Source organism: Rhinoderma darwinii, chromosome 10 (genome assembly GCF_050947455.1).
Source record: "Rhinoderma darwinii isolate aRhiDar2 chromosome 10, aRhiDar2.hap1, whole genome shotgun sequence".
Lineage (NCBI taxonomy): Eukaryota > Metazoa > Chordata > Amphibia > Anura > Rhinodermatidae > Rhinoderma > Rhinoderma darwinii.
The window spans coordinates 28,023,514-28,046,828 of record NC_134696.1 but is presented as its reverse complement, the minus strand read 5'-3'; the positions used below and the strand labels follow the sequence as shown (position 1 = coordinate 28,046,828).

The window sequence follows — 23,315 nt, the reverse complement described above, 5'->3', positions numbered from 1 at the left end:
GTTTTCACGAAGCTTTATGACCAATCGTTTGTATTTAAATTATAAAAACCTATTGCTAAATAAATGCACAAAAAAAATTATAAATATATTTTTAAAGCATAAAGGGAAAGATCCCTTTATAACTGTTACGGTAGTTAGATCCCTCCCGTTTCTATTCTTTGCGTCTGTCCTACATACAATCTGATGCCGCTTGTGTGATTTTGTCGTCTTTGTATACATTTCACAGTTTAAATCTAGCCAAACCTGAATTAACTTTGTAAATACTTTGCTTTACTGTTTTTGTACCAATTTTAAGTTATTTTATGTTGTTTTCTAAGGTCTAATTTTGTGGAAAAATGATTTCTCCCCTGATGTTGTAAATGTGAAGGCCAAACTTTATTATTTTGTCGCCTTCTGCAATGATCAGCCTGAGAAGAAAATACGTAAATAGACTATATAGTATATAAAAGTTTGATCTGTATTATTGTGCAGGGAGGTTTATTGTTTTGATAGGATTTCTTCAGTATTTCATCAGGTTGCACAGTGGACATGGCGCCAGTATATTGATGTGGATTTTCTCTTGCTGTTTTTAATGACGGGTGAGCGATGATGTGTCATCAGACATCACGCAATCCTATAAAAACCCTGTCATCTGGATAATGGTGTCATTTTTTTTACCTTCATTTGATACACATGAAATATTATATAAACACCTTCCAGCAATTAGCGAATACCAAAGGCATGAATATTGCAGTTTGGAATATTTTCTTTAAAGGTACAGTCCACTTTTGGACTGGTGGTTCCTCTGTTTTGGCGCTGGGTGCGTGCATCTAGTGGGCTTGTATGTATTTTGCATTGGACAGTATAGTCTTCTTCTTGCACGCAGTTGTATTTTATTGGAAATGTGCAATATTTATAGATCTAATTCCTCCCAATTATCTTGTACGTCTCCTGAGTTACAGCCTGTATTAGAGTTCAGAGCTGCATTCACAATTACTAAGGCTACATTCACACGACAGTGAAAAACGGCCGTGTGACGGCTGTTTTTTTAACGGCCATCACACGGCCATTTTCAGAACAATTAAGTTAAGGAGGACCTGTCATGGGTTTGTAAACCACATACCTCCCCATATTCATGGCATTCTCTCGATTACAGCGCTGTCTTTTTTATTTTCTATGGCCCTCTTGTTGTCATCACTTTGAGTAAAGGTACAGAGAGGAGGAGACCTCCTCTCCCCTCAGTAGGTGTGCTCTCCTGCATCACTGTGATGGTCCTCTTTAAAGGATACCTCCAGTGTCTAGTGATGATTGAGGAAGCACGGCCCCCCTGTAGGTAATGGCACAACGGCCCCTCTGTAGATAATGGCACACGGCCCCCCTGTAGGTAGCACCCTTTTACATAGCACCCCCTACCTTCCTGTACATAGCACCACTGTAGGGTACCATTCCAGGAGAAGTCCCCGGCTTCAATGTCCATATATGGACCGTGAAGTCAGGGACTTCTCCTGGAGCGGAAACACCGGCCACAGCACCAAGGATTCTGTTTCAGTAGTAGGGGACCGCGCCAGGAGAAGTCACGGTCCATATATAGACAGTGAAGTTAGGGATTTCTCCTGGAGCGGAATCCCCGGCCACAGCTTCGGCAAAGCTGTTGCCGGGAATTGGGGATTCCGCTCCTACAAGGAGCAAAAAAATACCCTCCTCCTCACATGCACTTCACACTGTGAGGAGGAGAAGAGAGCGAACGAGCGTCGGAAAGCTCGGCCGTCGGATCACATCCGAGTGACAGCCGTTCTTTACATGGCCCCATAGACTTCTATGGGAAGCCGTGCGGCCGGGAGAACGGCCGAAAATAAGGCATGTCCCATTTTTTGACGTCCGAACCCGTCTATTGTTCCTACTGCGACCGTGTGAATAGGGCCTTCGTATATGACTATGTATGCGCTTTTATATTGGAAATAAATAAAAACCTATCGATTGAAAAAGAGGGCATCATGCAGTCCGTTTTTCCCCCGGTAAAATGGCGGAAACCATTAAAGTCAATATGGTCCATCGGCCGCCGTTGGTGTCCATCATGTGACAGATGTCATCGTACTGAATTCTGTTTTTCTGCTCCTATGACTGAACAGAAAAACTGAATTCCTAGTGCAGATGTGAACAGAGCCCAAGAAAGGCAACAAAAAATTGATATTTTGTGAAAGCGCTTACAATCAAATTTTCCGAATGGATCTTCTGACATTCTTTGCCGGAATAGAACGTTAGTTTTTGTCTGTTTCCTGCAACTTTGGTCTTTCCAGCTATTGTAAAACTACAACTCCCAGCAGGCATGCTGAGCGTTGTAGTTCCACAATCGCTGGAGATCCACAGGTTGCAGGCCACTAGTTCTTTTTCATTTGTGTCCCAATATACTTTGCAATTCAGAGACCTGATCACAGGTATGGGGAATCGAGAAGGGACTTGACTTCCCGGTGTCATCTGTCCGATTTAGTAATTTGAAGATGTTTGTACAGTGCATCATTAACCCCCCCCCCCCCCCCCCCCGCTCCTCCTCCACCTGACCTCAAGAGCTGCACTCCTCCTACTACTGGGCAGGATCAGCATTCTGTAATCCAGTCTGCATGTCTTGAGAGGCAGTGCTGTGGCTGCCTGCCATCCGCAGCCTGAATACCTGGACCATCCCTTATATCTTCACGCCCTCTGACCACCTCCACTTGCCAATCTCCCAGGACCAGCGAATTTCCTGCACATTGAGTGGAGTCTCTGCTCGAGTCGCTCATTGACTTTTTTTTAAGGAAGTCTCCGTTGGAAGGAAGTTTCTCTGTATTCAGGTTTGCAGGAGGAGCAGCCTTACCGTGCCTTGTGAGTGGAATGGCAGATCCCTGTACGAAGACACAGCAAACCCTGTGCTGCGACCATTTAGCAACCCGTGCAGCTGTTTTTACTTAGGTCCCCGAGTTAGAAGACCACAGAGAGTTCGGTTTTAGAAATGACTTGATCTGTAATTGCCAAGATCTTCTTTTCCAGCCCTTCTGACGGACAAGACGTCAACCCTTCCCTTTTTAGTTTTTCTTCCTCTCCGCCTTGGGTTTTTGCTTTCTACAATGTCGTCCTGCCAATAGTAACATTACCCGGAGCCTTCATTTTTTTCACTTCTCCGCCGTCTGTATAATTTATGCAAGGCACCATGAAGATTTTCGACAAAGTGAAGTCTAGAAACTTTTCCAGAAATAACTGCAAATGGTCAGTATGTCCGGCCGGTCCCTCCTGTGTGGTGCCCCCGGGTGGCGTGGGGGGGGGGGGGTGGTTGTTGTGCTTTATCAGCATGAATACGTACATAATGTGAGCAAACTTTGTTGAATTGAAACAGGGAATACACAGATACCAGGGCAGCGTTCCAAGCATGTGTGCCCGCTGCCCCGGCTCTGCTTATTCTGCAGTTGTTGGATAACGTCTGATTTCACCAGAATTTGAAGTACTGAAAGGGATGGGCAGCAATGTTTGTATACTTTAGTGTGTGTGTGGTGATCTTTGCCATGCTTATAGTACATATGACGTGAGGTTTTACGCTTTCTGCATTGGTTTCCGTGTGAATTGTGTGTGTTTTTCTGGTTTTTGCATTGTACCCGGACAGGACCTTGTGATCGTGTAGTTCTGAGCAATATTTCATGGATCGTTGCATTTTCCTGTTCTACAGATGTAGCAGAGCTGAGTCTGTTATTGCTTTGTGTTCTGTGATGACACATCCCGGTGTCATGACCTGTGTATCTTGTAACCGTATGAAAAATATATTTTGAAGGTATTTTTGATTTATTCAAGTGTATTTGTTGGGGTGGTTGTTAAGATGCTAGCAGGATTGTGAATGTTGAGGTCTCCCGTTGTGGGCACCTACTTGGAATATATTATGGGAATCTCCCTTGGATTGACATTGTATACAAAACCGCTGCAAAAAAGCAAGTGATTGGCAGTTAGAGTGTAAGCTCAGTGGCCTACTGTAAAGATAAGGGTACAGGTAATAATTCTGTACATCATCCGAAGTGTCATTTTTCTTCTTGCCATTATCTTCCCCCTTCTCTGTCTTTATTCCCTTCCCCCTCTCCACCATCGTCGTCATCGACCTTATTTTTTTTATACTTTTATATGATATGTCTCTTTTTTTTTTATGTCCTTTTTTCATCTATAGTAGAGAGGTGTCCGTTGGATCAGCACATTGAAGTTGGCTTATGTAGCGCCCACATAGTCCATAGTCCTATATGTCATATATTCTGTTCCATTCTTATTATTTTTTTTATTCTGTATGAGGCCATGTGATGGATTTATAGTATGCGTACCATATCTCTACCTGTATTACTATAATCAGGTTGCCCGTGTAATAATTCTGCAGGTCACCGGTCCATCAGCTCCATTTTATCTGCGAGGCTTTTTTTTCACAATATTTTTTTATAGGAGTGATCGATGCATTCCCTATTCTAGGTTTAGTGCATTGGACCAGTGGATCTCCAGCTATTCGGAGAGCGTTTCACATCCGCTGCTGAGCCGCAGGTTGCGGACCATTGCTGTACGGGGATTGTATAGGAAATCTGAATATCGGCTGCTTGTGTTGTCACTACAATAATGTGACCTGTCCTCTCTGTCTTGTTACAATGAGCTGCGCCTGTTTATGACATGGAGTGCAAGGTCCTGTTAATGAGCAGCTTTTTAACCCTCTGTGTACGAGTCCTCTTCCTACTTATTTATCATGTGTCCAACAATGTTGGGCTTTTTTGTGAAAGTTAAGACCCTTTAACACGGGCCAATGATCGGGCAAACAAGTGTTCATATGACGCTCGGTCCTGATCATTGCCCTGTGTAAACAGGGCAGCGATCAGCCGATGAACGAGCAAACGCTCGCTTGTTCATCGGCTGATCTGCTCATTTATGCAGCACAAAACATTATTGTAATCAGTAGCACGACATCCTGTCTAAGCATTGAGATTTGCTACCGACATGATGGAAATGTGTGGGGACGAACGATCGTAGGAGCGATTGCTCGTCCCCATAGATAACTGATCATTGCTCCTTGTGGGAGGAGCAAACGAGCACCGATAAACGAGCACCGATAAACGAGCTGTCTCATTGATCGGCGCTCGTTTACACAGTCCATATCGGGCCGTCTAATAGGACCTTACTTATGTCCGATCTGTATGTGTAATGGTTGTGACCATGGTGATTGGCATTGAGGTCAACAAAGAACCAGCTGAATAAGGTCACAGTACAGATGTATAGCCCCAATGTATGCATCTGTACCCCTTACAATTGTATACCTCGCTTATGGACTCCCATTGTAAAAAAAAAAGTACACCGTGCGGTATATGCCTTCCTTTTGCGGGATCCTCCTGTATTGAAAAGCTTGGTCGACCAGGTTTTTCATTACAGTGATACAGGTATGCTGATTGAATCGTGATGACTTACTACCCAAACCTATGCCATAACAAAATCTGTATTGGCATATGCAGGGCCCACTATACCCTATGGACACTCACTGCATATATGTCAGTAGATTTTTTTCCAGTCCATACACCGATCAGATGACAATGGTGGCCATACACATCAGGCTAACATTGGCCAACACCGATTTTGGCAGGTCTGGACGACTATATAATGTGTATTAGATGTACGTTCGGCAGACATGGGGGATAAAGGTTTCGGCATGTTTAATTTCAGCATGCCCGATACTTTGTTCTCAAGGGAGTCAAGGCTTCCGGCAGCGGCTTGTTCCCTTCTCCCCATGGAGAACACCTGCACGCTTGGCCGAGCTGAACATGCTCGTGTAAGGGGAGGTCGGAAGGAACAGCTGTCGGCCGAAATATATTGCCGACATCTATTGAAGGTTTATGTCCACCTTAAGAATGTTTATCTATTTCACATAAGAGGGAAACCTCACAATTCTTCTGTAATTTTTTGTTACATTTTGGGGGTTAAATTCACTTTTGAAATGATACCTCAGACACCAATGTAGAAGTTTACTGTGATCACATCGCCCCGTGAGTAAATATTTTCCTGCACCTTGTGAGAGAGAAGTGTTTGTAAAGGTTTAGGTTATTTACTTGTAGATGTGAAGTCATCAGGGGCGCCGTAAATCCGCAAGAAGAGAATACTGGCACGAAACTGCAGCAAAATAAAAGCCTCAGCTGCACTGCACACAGTAATGCGTTCCTTTGGGAATTGCACGTATATTTCTTCACATGCAATAGATACGGGGACGTTTGCGAGGCTGGTTTACATGGGCAGATTTATTGGCCCATTTAAATGGGCCTTAAGACTTGGGTTACACATGGCGTATAGCACAGAGATGGTTGGGACTGCTGATTGTTTTGATGCACCACTCCATCCTCCACTTTTTAGTTTGAGTTCTCGCACATACATGGGGTGCTGGGAGACGACCACGTATAGCGGCCATTACATTGCTCCTTGGGGTTGTCACCCATCTTTCCATTGAGTACCATGTAGTTCTACATTCTGATTTAAATGGCATTAAGAGCCTGTGGAGAAGACCACGCCTATGAGCGACCATTACTGGTGATCTCCTAGGACCTATCACATGGGTAGGAGAGCGAAAGCGGAACAGAATATTAAATGATGACCACTCCTTTCTAGGTCAATTAGGGTAAGGGCTCTCTAAAAAGACGATACGATTATCCCATATGGTGGTCATAATTCGTTGTGTGGAGCCTTCCTCCTCGTTGATCATCATATGTTACACTGTTCCAGATTGGTTCCTGGAGTCGTCTAGTGAACTGCCCACTTTATGGATCCATTATGAGCCCCGAGACACACATCACTTTGCCGGTTGCATCCGCGGATGCTTTATCTTTTCTAATATCCACAACTTGTCTGGGAAACAAATCGTATCTTCTGCTAGCAGCCAGTCTTAGAACCACTACTTACCCTCCAATTCTGGAAACCACGTATTGTGCCAAGACTCTGTCCCGCTTACTCGACCTCCATGTACCTGTCTACAAAATGCACCGACATCGTCCTAAGACTATTGACATCGTTGTGCGGTCACGACTCCAGGTTCTCTAAAAAGTCTGCCTTTCAGAATATGCAGAGTGTTGTCAATGATCCATGGGCAGTGCCACACAACCCCTGCCTGTTACTTTGAGTGTCTTGTAGATTACTGGGCAGGTTTTGGAGAAGTAGAAGAAACATTTCACATCGTGGGAAATATAATGGTTTCTAATTGTACTTTTTTTTTTCTTTTTAATTCTGACTTTTTAGGCATATCCAGGACCCTGCGAGCCAGCTACTAACGTGGAACAAGCCACCCAAAAGTGTGCTGGTGATCAAGAAGGTCCGAGACGCCAGTCTGCTGCAGCCCTTCAAGGATCTCTGTGTGTTCCTTACAGAGGTAAGTCAGATCTGATGCTGCTGTGTTGTATATTCCGTTCACAGATGTCACTTCCCCCCCCCCCTACTGTTTTGGATCAAATTTACAAACCGGGAACCTTTACTGACATCCGTAACTCTACCCAATCAGTTTTGAACCTTCTTTACCCCATTGTTCAGATATGTCTGGCATATTCTGCTGGTACCCTGCTGCAGTCTGTGTGACTTTTTTTTTTTTTTCTATAGGGATCCCCCTATGCCCCCTTTTTTATATTGATTTGTGCTAGATCCCTTATGACAGGAAACCTCATTTATAAGTGATCAGCAAATGATGAAGCAGAGAAAATGCTCTGTCAAGATTTACACAGACTGTGGCCAGAGAGCAGGACGATTTGTCAATCAGGGCTGTTCCCTCCGGATGGTCCCTTGTTTGGGACTCCCCATTTTTAGCCTCTCTTGTCCTGGAGGACTTGGGCAACCTTGTATATTGTAGGTTGTCCACTGAATTCAACAATGAAAGGCGGTTTTCCTAGTTGGACATCTCCACTCCTTTTTTTTATTTTATTTTTTCTGTATTTATTTATTTTTTTTCAGTGGAAAATATCTTCATTATTGTGGTTATTATATCTTCTAAAAAAATAGTTCTGCCTTTAGGCTTGTTATACATGGAGTAATAATGGCTGCAGTCAGACTGATGTGCCAATATGACAATTTTGAGGACCTGCTATTTACCTGCAGGACCTCCAGAATGGTGACGAGAAAAAGGATTCCCTTCCGAACAATGCGCTTTACAATCGTGACAATTATGTGATTGAATATAGATTTTTTTATTTTTTCTATCTAGGTCAGATAATAATTTGGCACGTCAGACTATGGCATGTTTGTGATGATTTACATATAGTGATGGCAGCTATGATGCATACATATTCGCTCTCCTCCAGAAGGAAGACAACGGTCTCTCTAGGGCTACCTATAGAGCAGCTATCCTGTAACTCCGTGTCCAGCCTTGGAACATGACTAGAGATGTCGGCCAAATCAGACACCCATTAATGGGTCGGACATTGAGTTACAAGGTAGCTACCTATACAAATCCTGTGTGTAGTTTGATCCTGTAGTCTTTTTTTTCTCAACTCCCTCTGACCACTTTCCTTGCTAACCTACAGAATGTAGAAGAGGCAGCAAAGCGCATAGAATAGCACATGACTGCAGGATCAGCCTACATACACTATTTTTTTTTTATTTTTTTTTAGTCTGTAACCATGGTGAAACATAGCTCTGCTTAGGAGCTGTACACACTAAACGGTTGGAGAATTTTAAGCAAAACTATCTCTCTATGCATTGGAGCAGTACAATTATTGTAGATCCACTTAAACCTTTTCCTTAGTAGCTGTAGGGGTGTTACTATCACAGTGTTTTCTTATATGTTCATGGAATGATACTTGCAACTATGGGCAAAATGTCTTTCAGGGTTTTCAGATGTTTGTCCATGTATGCCCCTATTCACACCCGACAGGTGACATGCCAGGTATAGTCTGCGTGTTATGGATCTCGGTGATCAATTTTAAAACTTGCATCTTCTTCTTTTTTTTTTTTCTTTTAGCAGAAGAACATGATTGTTTACGTGGAGAAGAAGGTCCTGGAGGACCCAGCCATTGTGAACGACGAGCATTTTGGACCAGTCAAGAAGAAGTTTTGCACTTTTAGAGAAGGTATGCCCCACAGATCTGCTTAGCTATATCTCTATAAATATCTGGCTTGAAAGTTGACAAAATTCTGCCAAACCTCCTGATATGTGTATTGACCGATTTGTGTAAATGTTAAAACACGGAATCACATCTTTGGCTGAAATGGTAAATCTTCAGCCTCGCTTTACAGCACTTCCTTCAAAGTTTGAATGTATTAAAGGAACACTAACCCTAGAAATGAGTGATAAATGTGAGCAGGAGGTCTTGCAGAGAACACAGTTTCGTTTTCCTTCTGATCTTTTGTTGTCCGCTGGCAGATCCTTAGGGGTGGGTCTTAGCCAAGTGGGAGGAGTTAACAATCTTTTTTTTTTTCCCAATTGCTGTCAGGGAAGACGCGGAGGCTCCTTCTGTAGCCACTTGCTTTACAGCCAGACACAGAATTGGGTAGTAGGAGGGTGAAATGACTGATCTCCTAGGAAACTATAGAAGAATTCTTTATATATTTCTCAAAGGAGAAAAATTTAGAGGAAATTAAGGGAGGAATTGCTTGGATTTTTTTGTGTGTTTTTTTTAAATTTTTTTTATGGGTTTAGTGTTCCTTTAAATTCGTCTGCATCATATGCTATAATAAATGAGCTTGTGTCCTATCAGTCAGGAAGATATTAAGTAGATTATAAATTCTGCATTGACCAGATGTGATGTGGAAGGGAATGCCTGGAGTATATCATTCACTTAATGGTTCGCTCTGCAACATGCATGACCCCGTGTATAGGGAACGTCTCTTATCATTCTGTAAGACCTTGGAATGGATTGTAAAGTCGATTAGACCTGATAATAATGTCACAAGAATTTTTCACCAAATGGCGGTTTTTAAGATGGAATTTTGAAGGACGTCCAGTCGTCAGGGGTGCTCATTGTTCCTAGATGTGCCTAAAGTTAAATTGTGCTGGCTGCTGGAGTGGGCCCCTAAAACGTACAATACTTTTTCACCTTGGATTATATATGCCTGCCCATGCGTGTCCTTTTGGACCTCTACATGCGTGGTTTAAACCCTGCCAAAAAATCCATGGGAGGAGTAACCTTAAAGAGGTATTCCCAACTTAGACATTTATGACATATCCATAGTATATGCATGCAGAGCATTCTATATCAAGAATGTGGGTCACCCAGCTTTTATTTCACCTGATGCGGTGGCTGCAAGCTGGCAATTCTAGGCGGGCACTAGTGGAGAGGCAGCCATGCATGCGCATGGCTCTTTCCGTTCTGTTGTATGGGAGTTTTGGAAACAGCCGAGCAAAGCTTGCTCGGCTGTTTCCGTAACTCCCGTTGAACAAGATGAAGAGAGCCGCACACATGCGCAGCATCCACTTCACTAGTCCATGCCTGAAATTGGCAGCTTACAGCCACCGCACCATGCGAAATGGGGCAGATGACACCCGTTCTCAATATAGATGGGGAACCCAAAGCTGGGACCCGCATCTATCAGACATATATATGTCCTATGGATATGCCATAAATGTCTAAGGCCCCCAGCACACGGCCGTAGCCATGTGTACGGTCCGTGATTACGGAACGGACGGTCCGCGGACTCTCACCAGCATTTGCGGACCATTCTCACATTAAAATGTATAGGAGCACGGTCCAAAAATTAAAAAAATAGGGACAGGTCCTATTTTTTGTGGGTCATTTCTATGGCCCGGACGATTACACGTAAATATATGGGAAGGTGTCCGTGGCCCATAGACCTGAATGGATCAGTATTTTTATCCGCAATTACGGATAAAAATCATGGTTGAGTAAATGAGGCCTAAGTTGGGAGGACGCAGCTATTTTGGACCTTGAGGACACCTCGATCTTCCTTTTTTTTTTTTTTCATTTATCATTACATGCAGAAAGCCGTAGCTTTTTAATTTTTTCGTTGACTTGGCCATATGAGGGCTTGTAATGAATTGGGGGGGGGGGGGGGGGGAGCAATTCCACGGTTGCTTTCTGGATTTTGCCTTCGCATGAGCATGTTTTTTTGCATAACGAGCTGTAGTACTTGAGTGGTACCATTTTAAGGTACATAGGGCTTATTGATTAGCTTTTATTTAAGCATTTTGTAAAGGGGAAAACATTTTTTTGGGGGGGGGGGGGATTTAAAAAAATATATATATTTTAAACCTTTTAATTTTTTTTTAGTCCCACTAGAAAGCGTGACTGAAACCTTCACTAATATACTGCAATACTATTATGTGAAACTGTCATAAGCATACACAGATGGCAGACCAGGGGTCTCCTTTAGTCCCCCAGAATACCCATTATAACTCCAAAATCCTGGCATAGGGGCACCAATGGGGGGACATAGGGAGCCTCCTCCCTTTGCCTAACCAGATGTCACTTGTAACAGAGTGTCGGCTGTAATATACATCTGACGCCCGCTGCAGAAGCTGTGCCTACACCATCCCCGCACCGTACATTTACGCAGCTGGCGCTATGTAGTTTATATATAGTGGAGCGGAGAGGGTCACCTGACACACCTCCCTGCTGACCTGGTGGTCTTTCCAAGGAGGATGGGGCTGCACACTTTTTCTTTCTCCTGATGGGAAGTTTTGGGTCTGGTCCCTTTTTAATTTATTTGGAAATGATCTTGAACGTACGGTGATCCCAAAGTCGATGTCTTGAAAAACTGGTTCTTTTCCTTTGCTCATCTGGATTGTTGGAGCCGCCCTTGTCCTCAGGAGCCGCCAGTACTACGATCTCCGTTCATTCGGTTCACTCCTCACCTCTTCACATCTTGTATTGTTACCTTCACACCCAACTCTTGATTTTTACTGACTGATTCCCAGATATAATAAAGAATCTACGTAACTTCCCTGAATTCTAATCTAAATGTTTAATATTTACTAGATTTTGATGACATCTCCAACCAGATTGACTTCATAATTTGCCTCGGGGGAGACGGGACCTTACTGTACGCATCATCACTATTCCAGGTACTAACAAATCCTTCCAGTAGGTTTGATACACTTCACATCCTGCCAAATAAAAAATGTCTCAAAATACAACGGTGAAAAACCCATTTCCATATAGCCTATTAGGGCGTTAACAGGGAGGGGGTGCTCTGTTTAGGGTCCTCAACTCTTGGTCAGAGTGGAGAGAAAATATAAAGAGCGTCTCTCGGTCTGGAGGACCTGTCCTGCATTACACAGACAACACCTGAATAAACACTGTGTAATGCCTAGTTTTCCCTGTGATGGCGCTGCAGGGAAATTGAACACTTACTGCCAGGTTTCCCCACAGATTACAGCATATCCCAGGAGGGGGATGTGATCAGGTTATTGTGAAGGGACCCTTCTAACAAGTAGGGCTCGTCCGAAGTGGAGAACTCCTTTAAGTAACAACTCTGTATATTTGTTTATTCTTTGATTTTACTTACCCAAACTAGAAAAATGGATGAGATCTATGTATTGAATGCTGAAGAGAATACAGTTAGAGGCTCTCGGTCCCTCTGGTTGGACTTTTCTGTATTCTCGGAATTTCAGCGGAAGCTTTTCCTTCCGCAGCTTCTGTCTAAACACTATGCTGTGCGCCCTCAAGCATTATGGTACCAGGCATTGCCATACGAGGGCAGGTGGTTTACAAACACTGCCAGTCTGTGAGATGTGGGACTATCCTCAGAACTTTTCTGCCACCCGTATCATAAGGAATCTGTTTCCTGTAAATAACGTAAATGTTTAAATTCGAAAGACCCCACAGCCAAGTAGGGTAGCATTGCCTGATCTATTCTTCTGTTATTTGGCTGGTCAGCTGAGATATCTGTGGAATTGGCTTTTGGATGAGAGTAAATTAAACTCAGTCCCTCCACTTAGGCTATGTTCACACGGGGTATTTTGCCGAGTTTTTTGATGCGGAAACCGCGTTGCAAAACTCGGCAGAAACGGCCCGAGAACGCCTCCCATTGATTTCAATGGGAGGCGTCGGCGTCTTTTTCCCGCGAGCAGTAAAACTGCCTCGCGGGAAAAAGAAGCGACATGCCCTATCTTCGGGCGCTTCCGCCTCTGACCTCCCATTGACTTCAATGGGAGGCAGGAGAAAGTGTATATCTCGCTGTTTTATGCCCGCGGCGCTCAATGGCCGCGGGCGAAAAACGGCGCGATAATTGCCGCGAAAATCGGCGTGCAGGGAGAGGAATATCTGCCTCAAACTTCCAAACGGAATTTTGAGGCAGATATTCCTCCCCCAAAATACTCCGTGTGAACATAGCCTTGATCTGGTTTAAAAAAAGTTTTTAGTTTTTTTTTTTTTTTAAAGAAAAAAAACAAAAACGCAAGTGTTCTGTCTCTCATTGCGTTTTCCCAACATGATGGACGTTTCTGTGATTGATCTCACGTTCACAATCTCTAGCTGATCTTCTGCATTCATTTCTCTGTTCTTTGTGAACGGTTGTTTCTTAAAGAATGGATCTGGTAGCCATGACTTGACTTGGACTTTTACTACGATCTGTCCAGTTCATTCTCCGATGGCTTCCAGAAGCAGATGTGACCTCGTTCAGTGTTGCCTTATGAGGAGTGTAAAATTCTTCTATTTAGAACAGGTTTGGGTTGTTTGACTATTAAAGAAAACTTCCCCACGTCTGACGGTTTCCTGGGGGCAAGCGGCATCCCCGGTGATCTAAATATCAGTTACACCTGTATTCTAGTTTTTATTTTTAACCTGTCGCTTTAAAAATGCTGCGGGCAACATGTTCTAGAGCAGGAGGAGCGGAGCAAATTGATGTACGGCTTTGGAATGAAGTGAACTAGAATTTGTAATTTATTGATCCAAACCGCTGCTCATTCTGGGTTTAGGAGTCCAGTGGGCGGTCCAACTTAACGATTGACAGCCTTCCCTGTGTGAGTGTGCATTCAGATAGCTGTCAATCACTGAGTAGGACCGCCCACTGGACTCCTAAACCCAGAATAAAGAGGTTTAGATCAATAAATTACAAATTCTAATTCACTTCATTCCAAAGCCGTACATCAATTTGCTCTGCTATTCTATCTGAAGCTCCAGGCATTTTGAGGGCCATTCCAATAAATGGACTGCTAATAAAACGTTCCTCATGCAAAAGATGCAATGTACTGGGGCTCCAAAAAATGTTAAAGTTGCTTGAGATTTCTCTTAAAAGGGTCTGCTTTTTTTTCTAGTAACAGCGCCCCTCTTGTCCATGGACTGTGTCTGGTATTGCAGCATTCACTTGAATCAGGCAGAGTTGCAATATCAGACACAGCCCATAAACAAGAGGGGCGCTGGTGCTGGAAACAAAGCAGAATTTATTTATTTTTCTAATCTACAACTTTTTCAGTCTCAGTGGAATGAATAGTGGAAATGGGCATTCATGTTTTAAGAGGGTGGATTAGAAAAGGAGCAGGTTGGATGCCAAGGACTGTCTGGAACTCTCCATTTCCTTTGGTTCATCCTGGGACAGGTTTTAGTAAGTGCGGAGATGTGAGTTTTGTATACAAATCTCTCATCTCTTCATTAGGTCAGTGGCCTCGCGACGCTGCTCGTGTGGGATGAGTAATTATACTGTTTAGTCAGATCTCTATTCTACTTGTGCTCCTTCTAGTTTTGAACGTACTTGTACATGTTTTGAAGGGTTAAACCTTTTTTTCCATTTTTATAGGACAGTGTCCCTCCTGTCATGGCTTTCCACTTGGGGTCACTGGGGTTTCTCACCCCCTTTAGTTTTGACAACTTCCAGACTCAAGTCACTCAGGTGATAGAAGGTAAGAACCATCTGAGGTCAAACCACGGGCAGCCGAGCTCCTCATCCGTTAGTGAAGCTCTTGTATAACACGTTTGTCTGAGCTGCTTACGATTACTTGGTGAATAGCGCGATTTACAAGTGGCACTTTCCTTTGTCTGAGCACAACAGGGTAAAGAGAAACCTCAGTAAGGCTTAATTCACACTGCAGCGTCCAGTGACGCGTGCGCCAGAAAATCTCACGGAGCATAGGCCTCCATTCACCTGACACAGGCCAAAAAAAAGGGTGTCCTCTGGCTGGAATATGTCGGTATACTTATTTTTTATTTTTTTTTAGTTTACTGTATTGAATAGCCGCATCTGCTGTGCTATTCCGTACAGAGGCATGCTGCAAAAAAACGTGTACCACACGGTATATAGTTTTTTGTTTTTTTAACATGGGAGCTTACGGATGCCTATACAGTGGCGGGATCCAGCGGAAAATACTCCTGACATATACCTCCTCCGTACACTGCCAACAGAGACCCCAACCTCTGCTGATCTACTCTTCCTAAAGAGATCAGCAGACTGTAAATTAGATGTAATGTCTGTTACCGGTTTTATATGTCCCAAAGACAAAGGAGCAGAGCACTGAGCGGAGGTCCCACCCTCCAATGGGTGGATGCTTGTTCATCGTTTTGATGAATGTAGGACCACACTTTTAGGAACCCCTTTAGCTAATAAAGCTGAGACCTGAGGATCCACTGCAGTTCTTGGCCCTAGAGGACCCATTGATGAGAATAGCTGTCTGTTCACAGTCATTATGGCTTCCCATTGGAGTCTCCCAGTGGAGCGACACGTCTTGCTTGTGGCAGGGGAACCGCAATATATGTGGTTGTTCGAACCTCTTGAGGATTTCTCATGCAGGTGTACATCTATGTGAGATTATATATTTACCAATGTATATATGTACCTGTGCTTCTGCTGATCAGTTTTATGTTGTTACATGTAATATTGACTTGTCCTTGGCCAGGTAATGCGGCACTTGTCCTACGCAGCAGGCTAAAAGTGAAGGTGTACAAAGAGAAGAAGTCCATCGTACAGAATGGTGTGGAAGAGAATGGACTCCTTATCAACCAGCAAGAGAAGGAATATGTCAAACAAACCAAGTATCAGGTGTGTTGTTGTTTTTAGAAGTAGTCCCTTAGATTTATTAGTAATGTCCACCAACCTTTAGTTTGTATTTAACGCTAAAATGTATGTTGGGCCCCATTCACATCACGTTATTGACTCACGTTTATAGTGTATGTTGGAAAAGCTCCCGACGTTCACGATAAACTTGTTCATAGGGCTCCTTTTGGCGCCTCCAGGCTGGTATATTTTTTTTTTTTTAAGGGTGGAATAGCATAGTAAACGTAAATAGACTAGGCTATTCTATTCTGAGGGATCCTTAAAAAAAACAAAACGAATACCACACGGTATACGTTTTCTAATATGGGAGCCTATAGGTGACAGATGCCACTGAATGGTGTCCATCACAGGTATACGTTAAACGTATACCTCAGGGAGCTCCCAACATCACTGTCCATATATGCAGTGTTGTCAGGAGCAGCGCTGGAGTCCCCTGGCAGAGCACTTGTTGATCTCTGCTCGGGAACTCCAGCGCTCAGAAACTCCTGATGTCACTGTCCATATATGGGCGGGTCCCCGAGTGACCTATCCCACTGTATGTCATATAGAAACGCCTTTTCGCCTTTCTTCGGGGCTATACATCTGGGGTCTTCCTGACGCATACCTCCAACAATAGTGCTAAACGTGATGTGAATGGAGCACAAAGTTGATAAGCATCTTATCTGGTAATTGTTGACATCGCTTCCTTTATGTTGAAGGCATTCTCAGGGAATCTCAATGTTTTTACATATTTTGTTCATAATGTATTGCTTCTATCTGTATCACTGCTTTCATCCATAGCAGAAAGAAATAACACACATATAGTACATGGCCCCAGGAAACTTCAATTTCCATGATCCAAATCTGACGCATGGGACATTGGGATTACCTTCAGCATGAATGTAATAATTTCCCACCCAATAGACCGTACTCCGGTGGTGTCTTGTTCTCCCTTTGTGGTTTTATTTTTTTGTCTTCGTAGAAACAAAGCGTGTTAAACTTGTCTTCATCTATGAACTTTAGGTCCTGAATGAAGTAGTGGTGGACAGAGGCCCTTCTTCTTATCTATCCAACGTTGACGTCTTCCTAGATGGGCATCTCATCACTACAGTTCAAGGAGATGGTAATGCTTACTAATGAATCTCCGTGTCTAATGAAGGTTATATATTCGTGCTGGCCACACGCATAAGATGGCCATCACCCCCGAACTCCCAATAAATATTGCCGACAATAATATCTATGGGCGTCTAGCAAACAACATCAGCGTTTTTGATGTTGGCTGATATTACTGGTCTCTGCAGGTTTTTAGCAATGTATGTTATAGTGTTTTTGACTCGTCACCTGTTAGCCGAGTCAGATTATCAGGTCTATATTGGGTTGGTCTTAGCCTGTATAGGGAATATATAGGTAAAGTGTCGCTCTTTTCTATACTGGTCTGGACATACCTATAAAGGACATGTACTGTGGAGGTCCGAGGCTTAGAGACTGGAAGCTGCTGTAGTGGACAAGTATAAAATAATATAGCAAGTAGTCCCAGAAACTCCACCTTTGTCTTAGTGTATGCCTGCTGAGCTGTAATATGTGAATTCTTGAGGTTTGGTAAATTAAAGTATTTCATTTCTTCACCCTCAGGAGTCATTGTGTCAACACCTACCGGCAGTACGGCATATGCAGCCGCAGCTGGAGCCTCCATGATTCATCCAAACGTACCAGCCATTATGATCACCCCAATTTGTCCCCATTCTCTGTCTTTCCGACCAATTGTGGTACCTGCTGGGGTGGAGTTAAAGGTGGGTTCCTACTATACACACACTAATGCCTCTTGTTGAGTAGGTTCCTATCTGCTGTTCGCTATGATATTGAGATATATATGACACACACACAAAAATGGCGACCGCACTCTGCGGACACTAGTGCCACCTAAACACTATAAATAAATATGCATTGCTGCTGAATCTACTTACAATGGTGAGGTTCTTAGCGCACATTTTGATCAAATTGTGAGGCTTAATCCAGTAAGAATTCATCTTGGAGAATTGCCGTAGGTGGCAGTGACTTTTACTACATTGTTTTTGGTTGTGAGATGTTTTTTTTTTTTTTCTTTTCCATTTTAAATATGTTTACTTTGATTTATTTGTACTTTTGTGCCATTCTAGTTACTTATTATAAACCAAACTTCCGTACATTAAAAAAGATAAAACTTTTCAACATTCAGTTCACACTGATAGAACGCTCGTTGGCAATAATTGCCCTGTGTAAACAGGGCCGCGATCAGCAGATGAACGAAGAAATGCTCGTTCATCTGCTGATCGTATCGTTTTATAAAACTGAAATATTATCGTTGTCGGAGCACATCTCCCTGTGTAAACGGGGAGGCGCTGCCGACATCATAATAATGTATGGGGACGAGCGATCGGAGTAACGACCGCTCGTCTCCATGCATAGCGCCTTGTGACAGGAGGAAACCAGCGCCGATCAACAATGTCTCGGTGATCGGCGCTCGTTGCATCGGCCAAAATTGGCCGGTGTAATAGGGATCTTTAAATGCCACTTTGGATCATGTTTGCTGCACTCCTGAAATTGGAGGGGGTCACAGCATTCGTACCCCCACAGATCTGGTGTTGAAGGCATATGCTAGCAAGACAACGTAGGGTTTAAAGTCTTATCAAGTATGTAACGATATGCGCCAAATGAAAAGTGTAAGTATAAGGTTGGAAAAAGACCAGTCCAATCTATAATCCTGCAGTGTTGATCCACAAGGCAAAAACACATTGTAATTAGATCGAACCTAAGCCTTTTATTTTATTTTTTTTTCAAAGCTAGATAGCCCCAAGTTTTATAACCTTTCTTCATACGGCAATTCACCCCATTTCCTTAATTACCTACCAATGCATCCCATGATTTTATTTGCCTTGGCAGCAGCTGCCTGGCACTGGTTGATAAAGTTGGGTTCAATCTCCACATCTTGGGGTGAAACTGCCACTAAAACTGTTTTACTATTAAATACATCATTGCAGAATTTACCTCGGCTCCTTACATTTATTCACATTTAACTTTAATTTGCCATTTCTCCGCCTATAATCTTTGCCCTGATATATCTGGGTAAAGCTTATGCCTTATTTGTGGGCTTGTTGTAACATTTTTCTCTCTAGAGAGGGCAATTTCTATAATAAGATGCAGAGCATTTTGTAGTTCAGCCTGCAGTTTGTGACTTGGACTCCTGATAAAGAAAGCTATTCGACATTCTAGAGATATACACCAATTCCTTATATATAAAGGACAACACCTACTACAAACACATTCAGAATTGGGTTTCGTTCACATCTGCGTTGGGGTCCTGTTCTGGCGTTCCGTCTGAGGTTTCCGTCAGAACGGGACCCTGAACAGACACAAACTGACAGGGACGGAAACCAGAGGTTTCCGTTCCGATCACCATTGATTTCAATGGTGATGGATCCGGTGCCCGTGATTTCCGTTTGTCTCTGTTGGGCATTGGACCTGTCGTGTTGCCGGAAGCAATAGTGTAATCTACACGGGCAGCGGATTCGTCCTCAATGGTGATGGAAAAGGAAACCTCTGGTTTGTCAGTTCGTGTCTGTTCAGGGTCCCGTTCTGATGGAAAGGTCAGACAGAGCGTCAGAACGGGACCCCAACGCAGATGTGAACAGCGCCTTACATTGTTTTATGTTGCTTCTGTTTTTATATCTGAAATTCATTTAAAGAGTTCAAATCACTGTTCTTTGCAGATAATGCTTTCACCTGATGCACGGAATACTGCTTGGGTCTCATTTGATGGGAGGAAGAGGCAGGAGGTCTGCCATGGAGACAGGTGAGGCTTGTATACCTACCGAGCACATGTAATGAATGTCTGTACTTATGTCAGGAGAGTTGACGGGTCCTTTATATGTTTTAGTACATACTTGTATTCCTCCTAAAATAATTCTGGAACACCTTTTCTTAGAACTCTACATTGTCATTCCTCATTTATTCCTCCTGGAACAGTATTAATAAATTGACAACAGGATGTTACAATTTCCCTTATCAGTAGTGTTGTCCCTGCACACTGATTGGACAGTGTCAGACTGTAGAGACACAACCCAATGACCAGGGTAATGGTAACACCCAGTTGTCTTATTTATTTAATAATTTCCAGGAGGAATAACTGAGGAATGACCATGCACATTTTTATGAAAAGACGCTCAAGAATTTGATTTTATGGGGTATTTTAAAGAGGCTCTGTCACCAGATTATAAATGCCCTATCTTCTACATAATCTGATCGGCGCTGTAATGTAGATAACAACAGTGTTTTTTATTTAGAAAAACTCATTTTTGAGCAAGTTATGAGCAATTTTAAATTTATGCTAATGAGTTTCATAAGGACCAACTGGGCGTGTTTTGACCAAGTGGGTGTTGTAAAGAAGTGTATGACGCTGACCAATCAGTGACTAATCAGCATCAGACACTTCTCATTGTTCCAGCCCGGCTTCTTTCACTGCACAATCACACTGTGCTGTGGATCATGCTGGGCTGGAACAATGAGAAGTGTCTGATGCTGATTGGTCACTGATTGGTCAGCGTCATACACTTCTTTACAACACCCACTTGGTCAAAAGTAAAAACACGCCCAGTTGTCTATTAAGAAACGAATTAGCATAAATCTAAACTAGGTCATAACTTGCTCAAAAATGATAGTTTTTCTAAATAAAAACCACTGCTGTTCTCTACATTCCAGCGCCGATCAGATTATGTAGGAGATAGGACACTTATAATCTGGTGACAGAGCCTCTTTAAGAGAAGTCTTTTTTTGGTTGACAGTTTTTCCTAATATTTCTAATTTGATGACTTCCTATGGAGAATTTTTTTCCCTGCATTTTTTTTAAAATATCATTAATAGGTTTGTCGGAGGATATACGTATGACGTAATCGCTAGGGGGTCCGAGTGGGGTGACTTCCTAGTGCAGCAGTGCTAGAAAAGCGCTATCATCTTCTCTCCTGTCATGCTCTGCTTTATTCAGAGGCCACGTGGAGTCCATGACTATAATTGGCCAACCGTGCAGCCTCTGAAAAAAGTGAAACCCACAGGAGCTCCAGGCATTACTCCCTTGGTTCTATTGATCAGTGGGGGTCAGATCGGTATTGGTGACATATCAGGCTTTTTTCTTTTTAACCCCTTTGAGCACCCAGACGTGCTATGATGATTGGAACGCGCTGAGTGCGCGCTACATGCTGCGGGTATCAGCCGTATTTTAATAAATTCTCCTTGATTTTTTTATTATTTCTTAATCCATGTTGCTAAGCCATCTTATGTCTCGTGTCGTTCCAGTATTAGCATCACTACCTCTTGTTACCCAGTCCCCTCCATCTGTTTCCGAGACCCGGTGAATGATTGGTTCGACAGCCTGGCCGAGTGTTTACATTGGAACGTCCGCAAGAAACAAAATCATTTCACAGGTGACGATGAAGAGGAATATTAGCAATGACTGGATCTCAGAGACTCGAAACCTTGGGCCGTACCTTTTTCCAAGTAAACTGATCTATTTCCTTCTACTACGAGCCCCAGGCATGGACTATAATAGACCAAATCAGACGAGAGTTTTTTCAAGCCACCAGCTGCAAAGTACTGGTCAAAACAGACAACCAGCTTCCTTTATTTATCGAAACTCGCGTTCGCTCAAGATTTTAAGAAAGAAGTTTATATTTGTGTTTCTTATTAATGAAACTTCAAACAATAAATGAAATAACCATTTGCTGCCAGCACGGCCTGCACCTTATTGTCCTTTATCACAATATAATGTAGACCGCTCCTGGTGGCCGCGCGGTTATGTAGCGTTGTTTACATTTTATAATTAACTGTCCCATACCGGAAAAATACTATAAAAATATATTTGTTCTTACATCTTCGGAACCTATTTTGTGGAATCTGTGATTTACATATTGTACATATATTAAAAATGTATCCTTCATTCTTTAACCCCTTGTACAACCCTCCAGTTCATCATTGGTGCCGGAAAAGGCCCCTCGCTTTCATTAACCTGTAGAATTCGGACCGGTATGAATCACAAATACTGCCATCAGCTTTTATTAGGTATACATGGGGCTGAAGATATTAGGGGGCAGATGCCAGCCGGACTCTGGCCAGGAGTTTAAGGGTATGTGCACACAGGGCAGATTTGCAGCAGAATTTTCTCACACAAAATTCGGTTGGAAACTCTGCATTGTTTACGTTGTGTGTTGACATACCCTAAGGGTAAGGGCACACTGAGTAGCCCTAACCCAGTCGTGATGTGGCCAACAACTGTGTCGCCACCATGTTTGTCGCATCTGTCAAACTGCCTGTTACTGGCCATGCGTTGTTACGGGTAAAATGGTACTTAGCTGCACAATCGTGTGGCCATTAATTAATACACCCTTTGTGGCTGAACAAATTTGCAGGTGAAGGGCTATTTTGCCTGCAATAAGGTGCGGCCATTAACGGGCTATTTGACAGCTGCGCAGAACATGGTGCCAACGCAGTTTTTAGCCAATCCGTGTGGCCTTTCCCATCATCACACTTAAGCCTAATTCACATGAGCGTGTTCAGTCCATGATATACGGTCCACATTTCCCGGACCGAACACACTGCAGGGAGCCCGGCTCCTAGCATCCGTTATCTATGACGCTAGGTGTCGCTGCCTCCCCGCGGATCAACTGTCCTGTACTGAAACCATGATTACAGTACAGTTGTCCCGCAGTGACACCTAGCGTCATAGATAACTATGATGCTAGGAGCCCGGCTCCCTGCAATGTGTTCGGTCCGGGAAATGTGGCCGACATGCGGACCGTATATCGCGCACCAAACACGCTCATGTAAATTAGGCCTTAGGTTGAGTGGTCAGTCCAGTTGCCTAAGCAATTGGACTACCCTCTTGTCACATTTTTAAACTTCTGACAGGAGATGTGGTGAGTATCATTGTTGGCGACTCCCCTTAAAGCGGATCGGTCAGATATTTAGGTTGACCTGCTGATTTCAGCATGCTGCCACTTATAAGTAAATGTTCAGTAGTTTAAGAGAATTCTAGTACTTGTGGCGTGCGTCCCACGCTGTAAGCAGGAGTCCAAGTATATTCACCCCCACCCCCTGCAGCCTCTGATACTTTTGCCCCTATGCTAAGTAATGAGAAAAGTATCAATCAGCGGCTGCAGGGTGGGTGGGGGGGGGGGGAGGGGCATGAGTATATAAATATACTTGGACTCACGCTTGCGGTGCCGGATGCACGCCACATGTAATAAATTCTCCTAAACTACAAACATTAACGAATAGATGACAGCATTCTGAAATCGGCATCTGTCCCTTCTTTATGCTGCTCTGACAGGGCAACCTAAATATGTGACCGCTCCGCTTCAATGCGGTTTCAACATTATCCACGA

The 23,315-nt window shown here is 43.3% G+C and overlaps 1 protein-coding gene across 4 annotated transcripts in view; it reads left to right on the top strand.

Moving 5' to 3' along the window:
* Nucleotides 1-21,879, top strand: part of NADK (NAD kinase) — a 63,586-nt gene extending 41,707 nt beyond the window's left edge. For 2 of the 4 annotated variants that reach the window (XM_075839632.1, XM_075839633.1), the window contains exons 4-12: nt 7,237-7,366; nt 8,945-9,053; nt 11,919-12,004; nt 14,677-14,779; nt 15,770-15,912; nt 16,930-17,029; nt 17,539-17,696; nt 19,653-19,735; nt 21,232-21,879. In XM_075839632.1, the coding sequence (XP_075695747.1) occupies nt 7,237-7,366; nt 8,945-9,053; nt 11,919-12,004; nt 14,677-14,779; nt 15,770-15,912; nt 16,930-17,029; nt 17,539-17,696; nt 19,653-19,735; nt 21,232-21,382 (1,063 nt within the window). In that variant the 3' untranslated portion in view covers nt 21,383-21,879. Of the gene's footprint in view, nt 1-2,660; nt 3,220-7,236; nt 7,367-8,944; nt 9,054-11,918; nt 12,005-14,676; nt 14,780-15,769; nt 15,913-16,929; nt 17,030-17,538; nt 17,697-19,652; nt 19,736-21,231 lie in introns of those variants that run through there. The other 2 variants (XM_075839635.1, XM_075839634.1) reach the window with 2 other exon arrangements.
* Nucleotides 21,880-23,315: the final 1,436 nt, after the last annotated feature.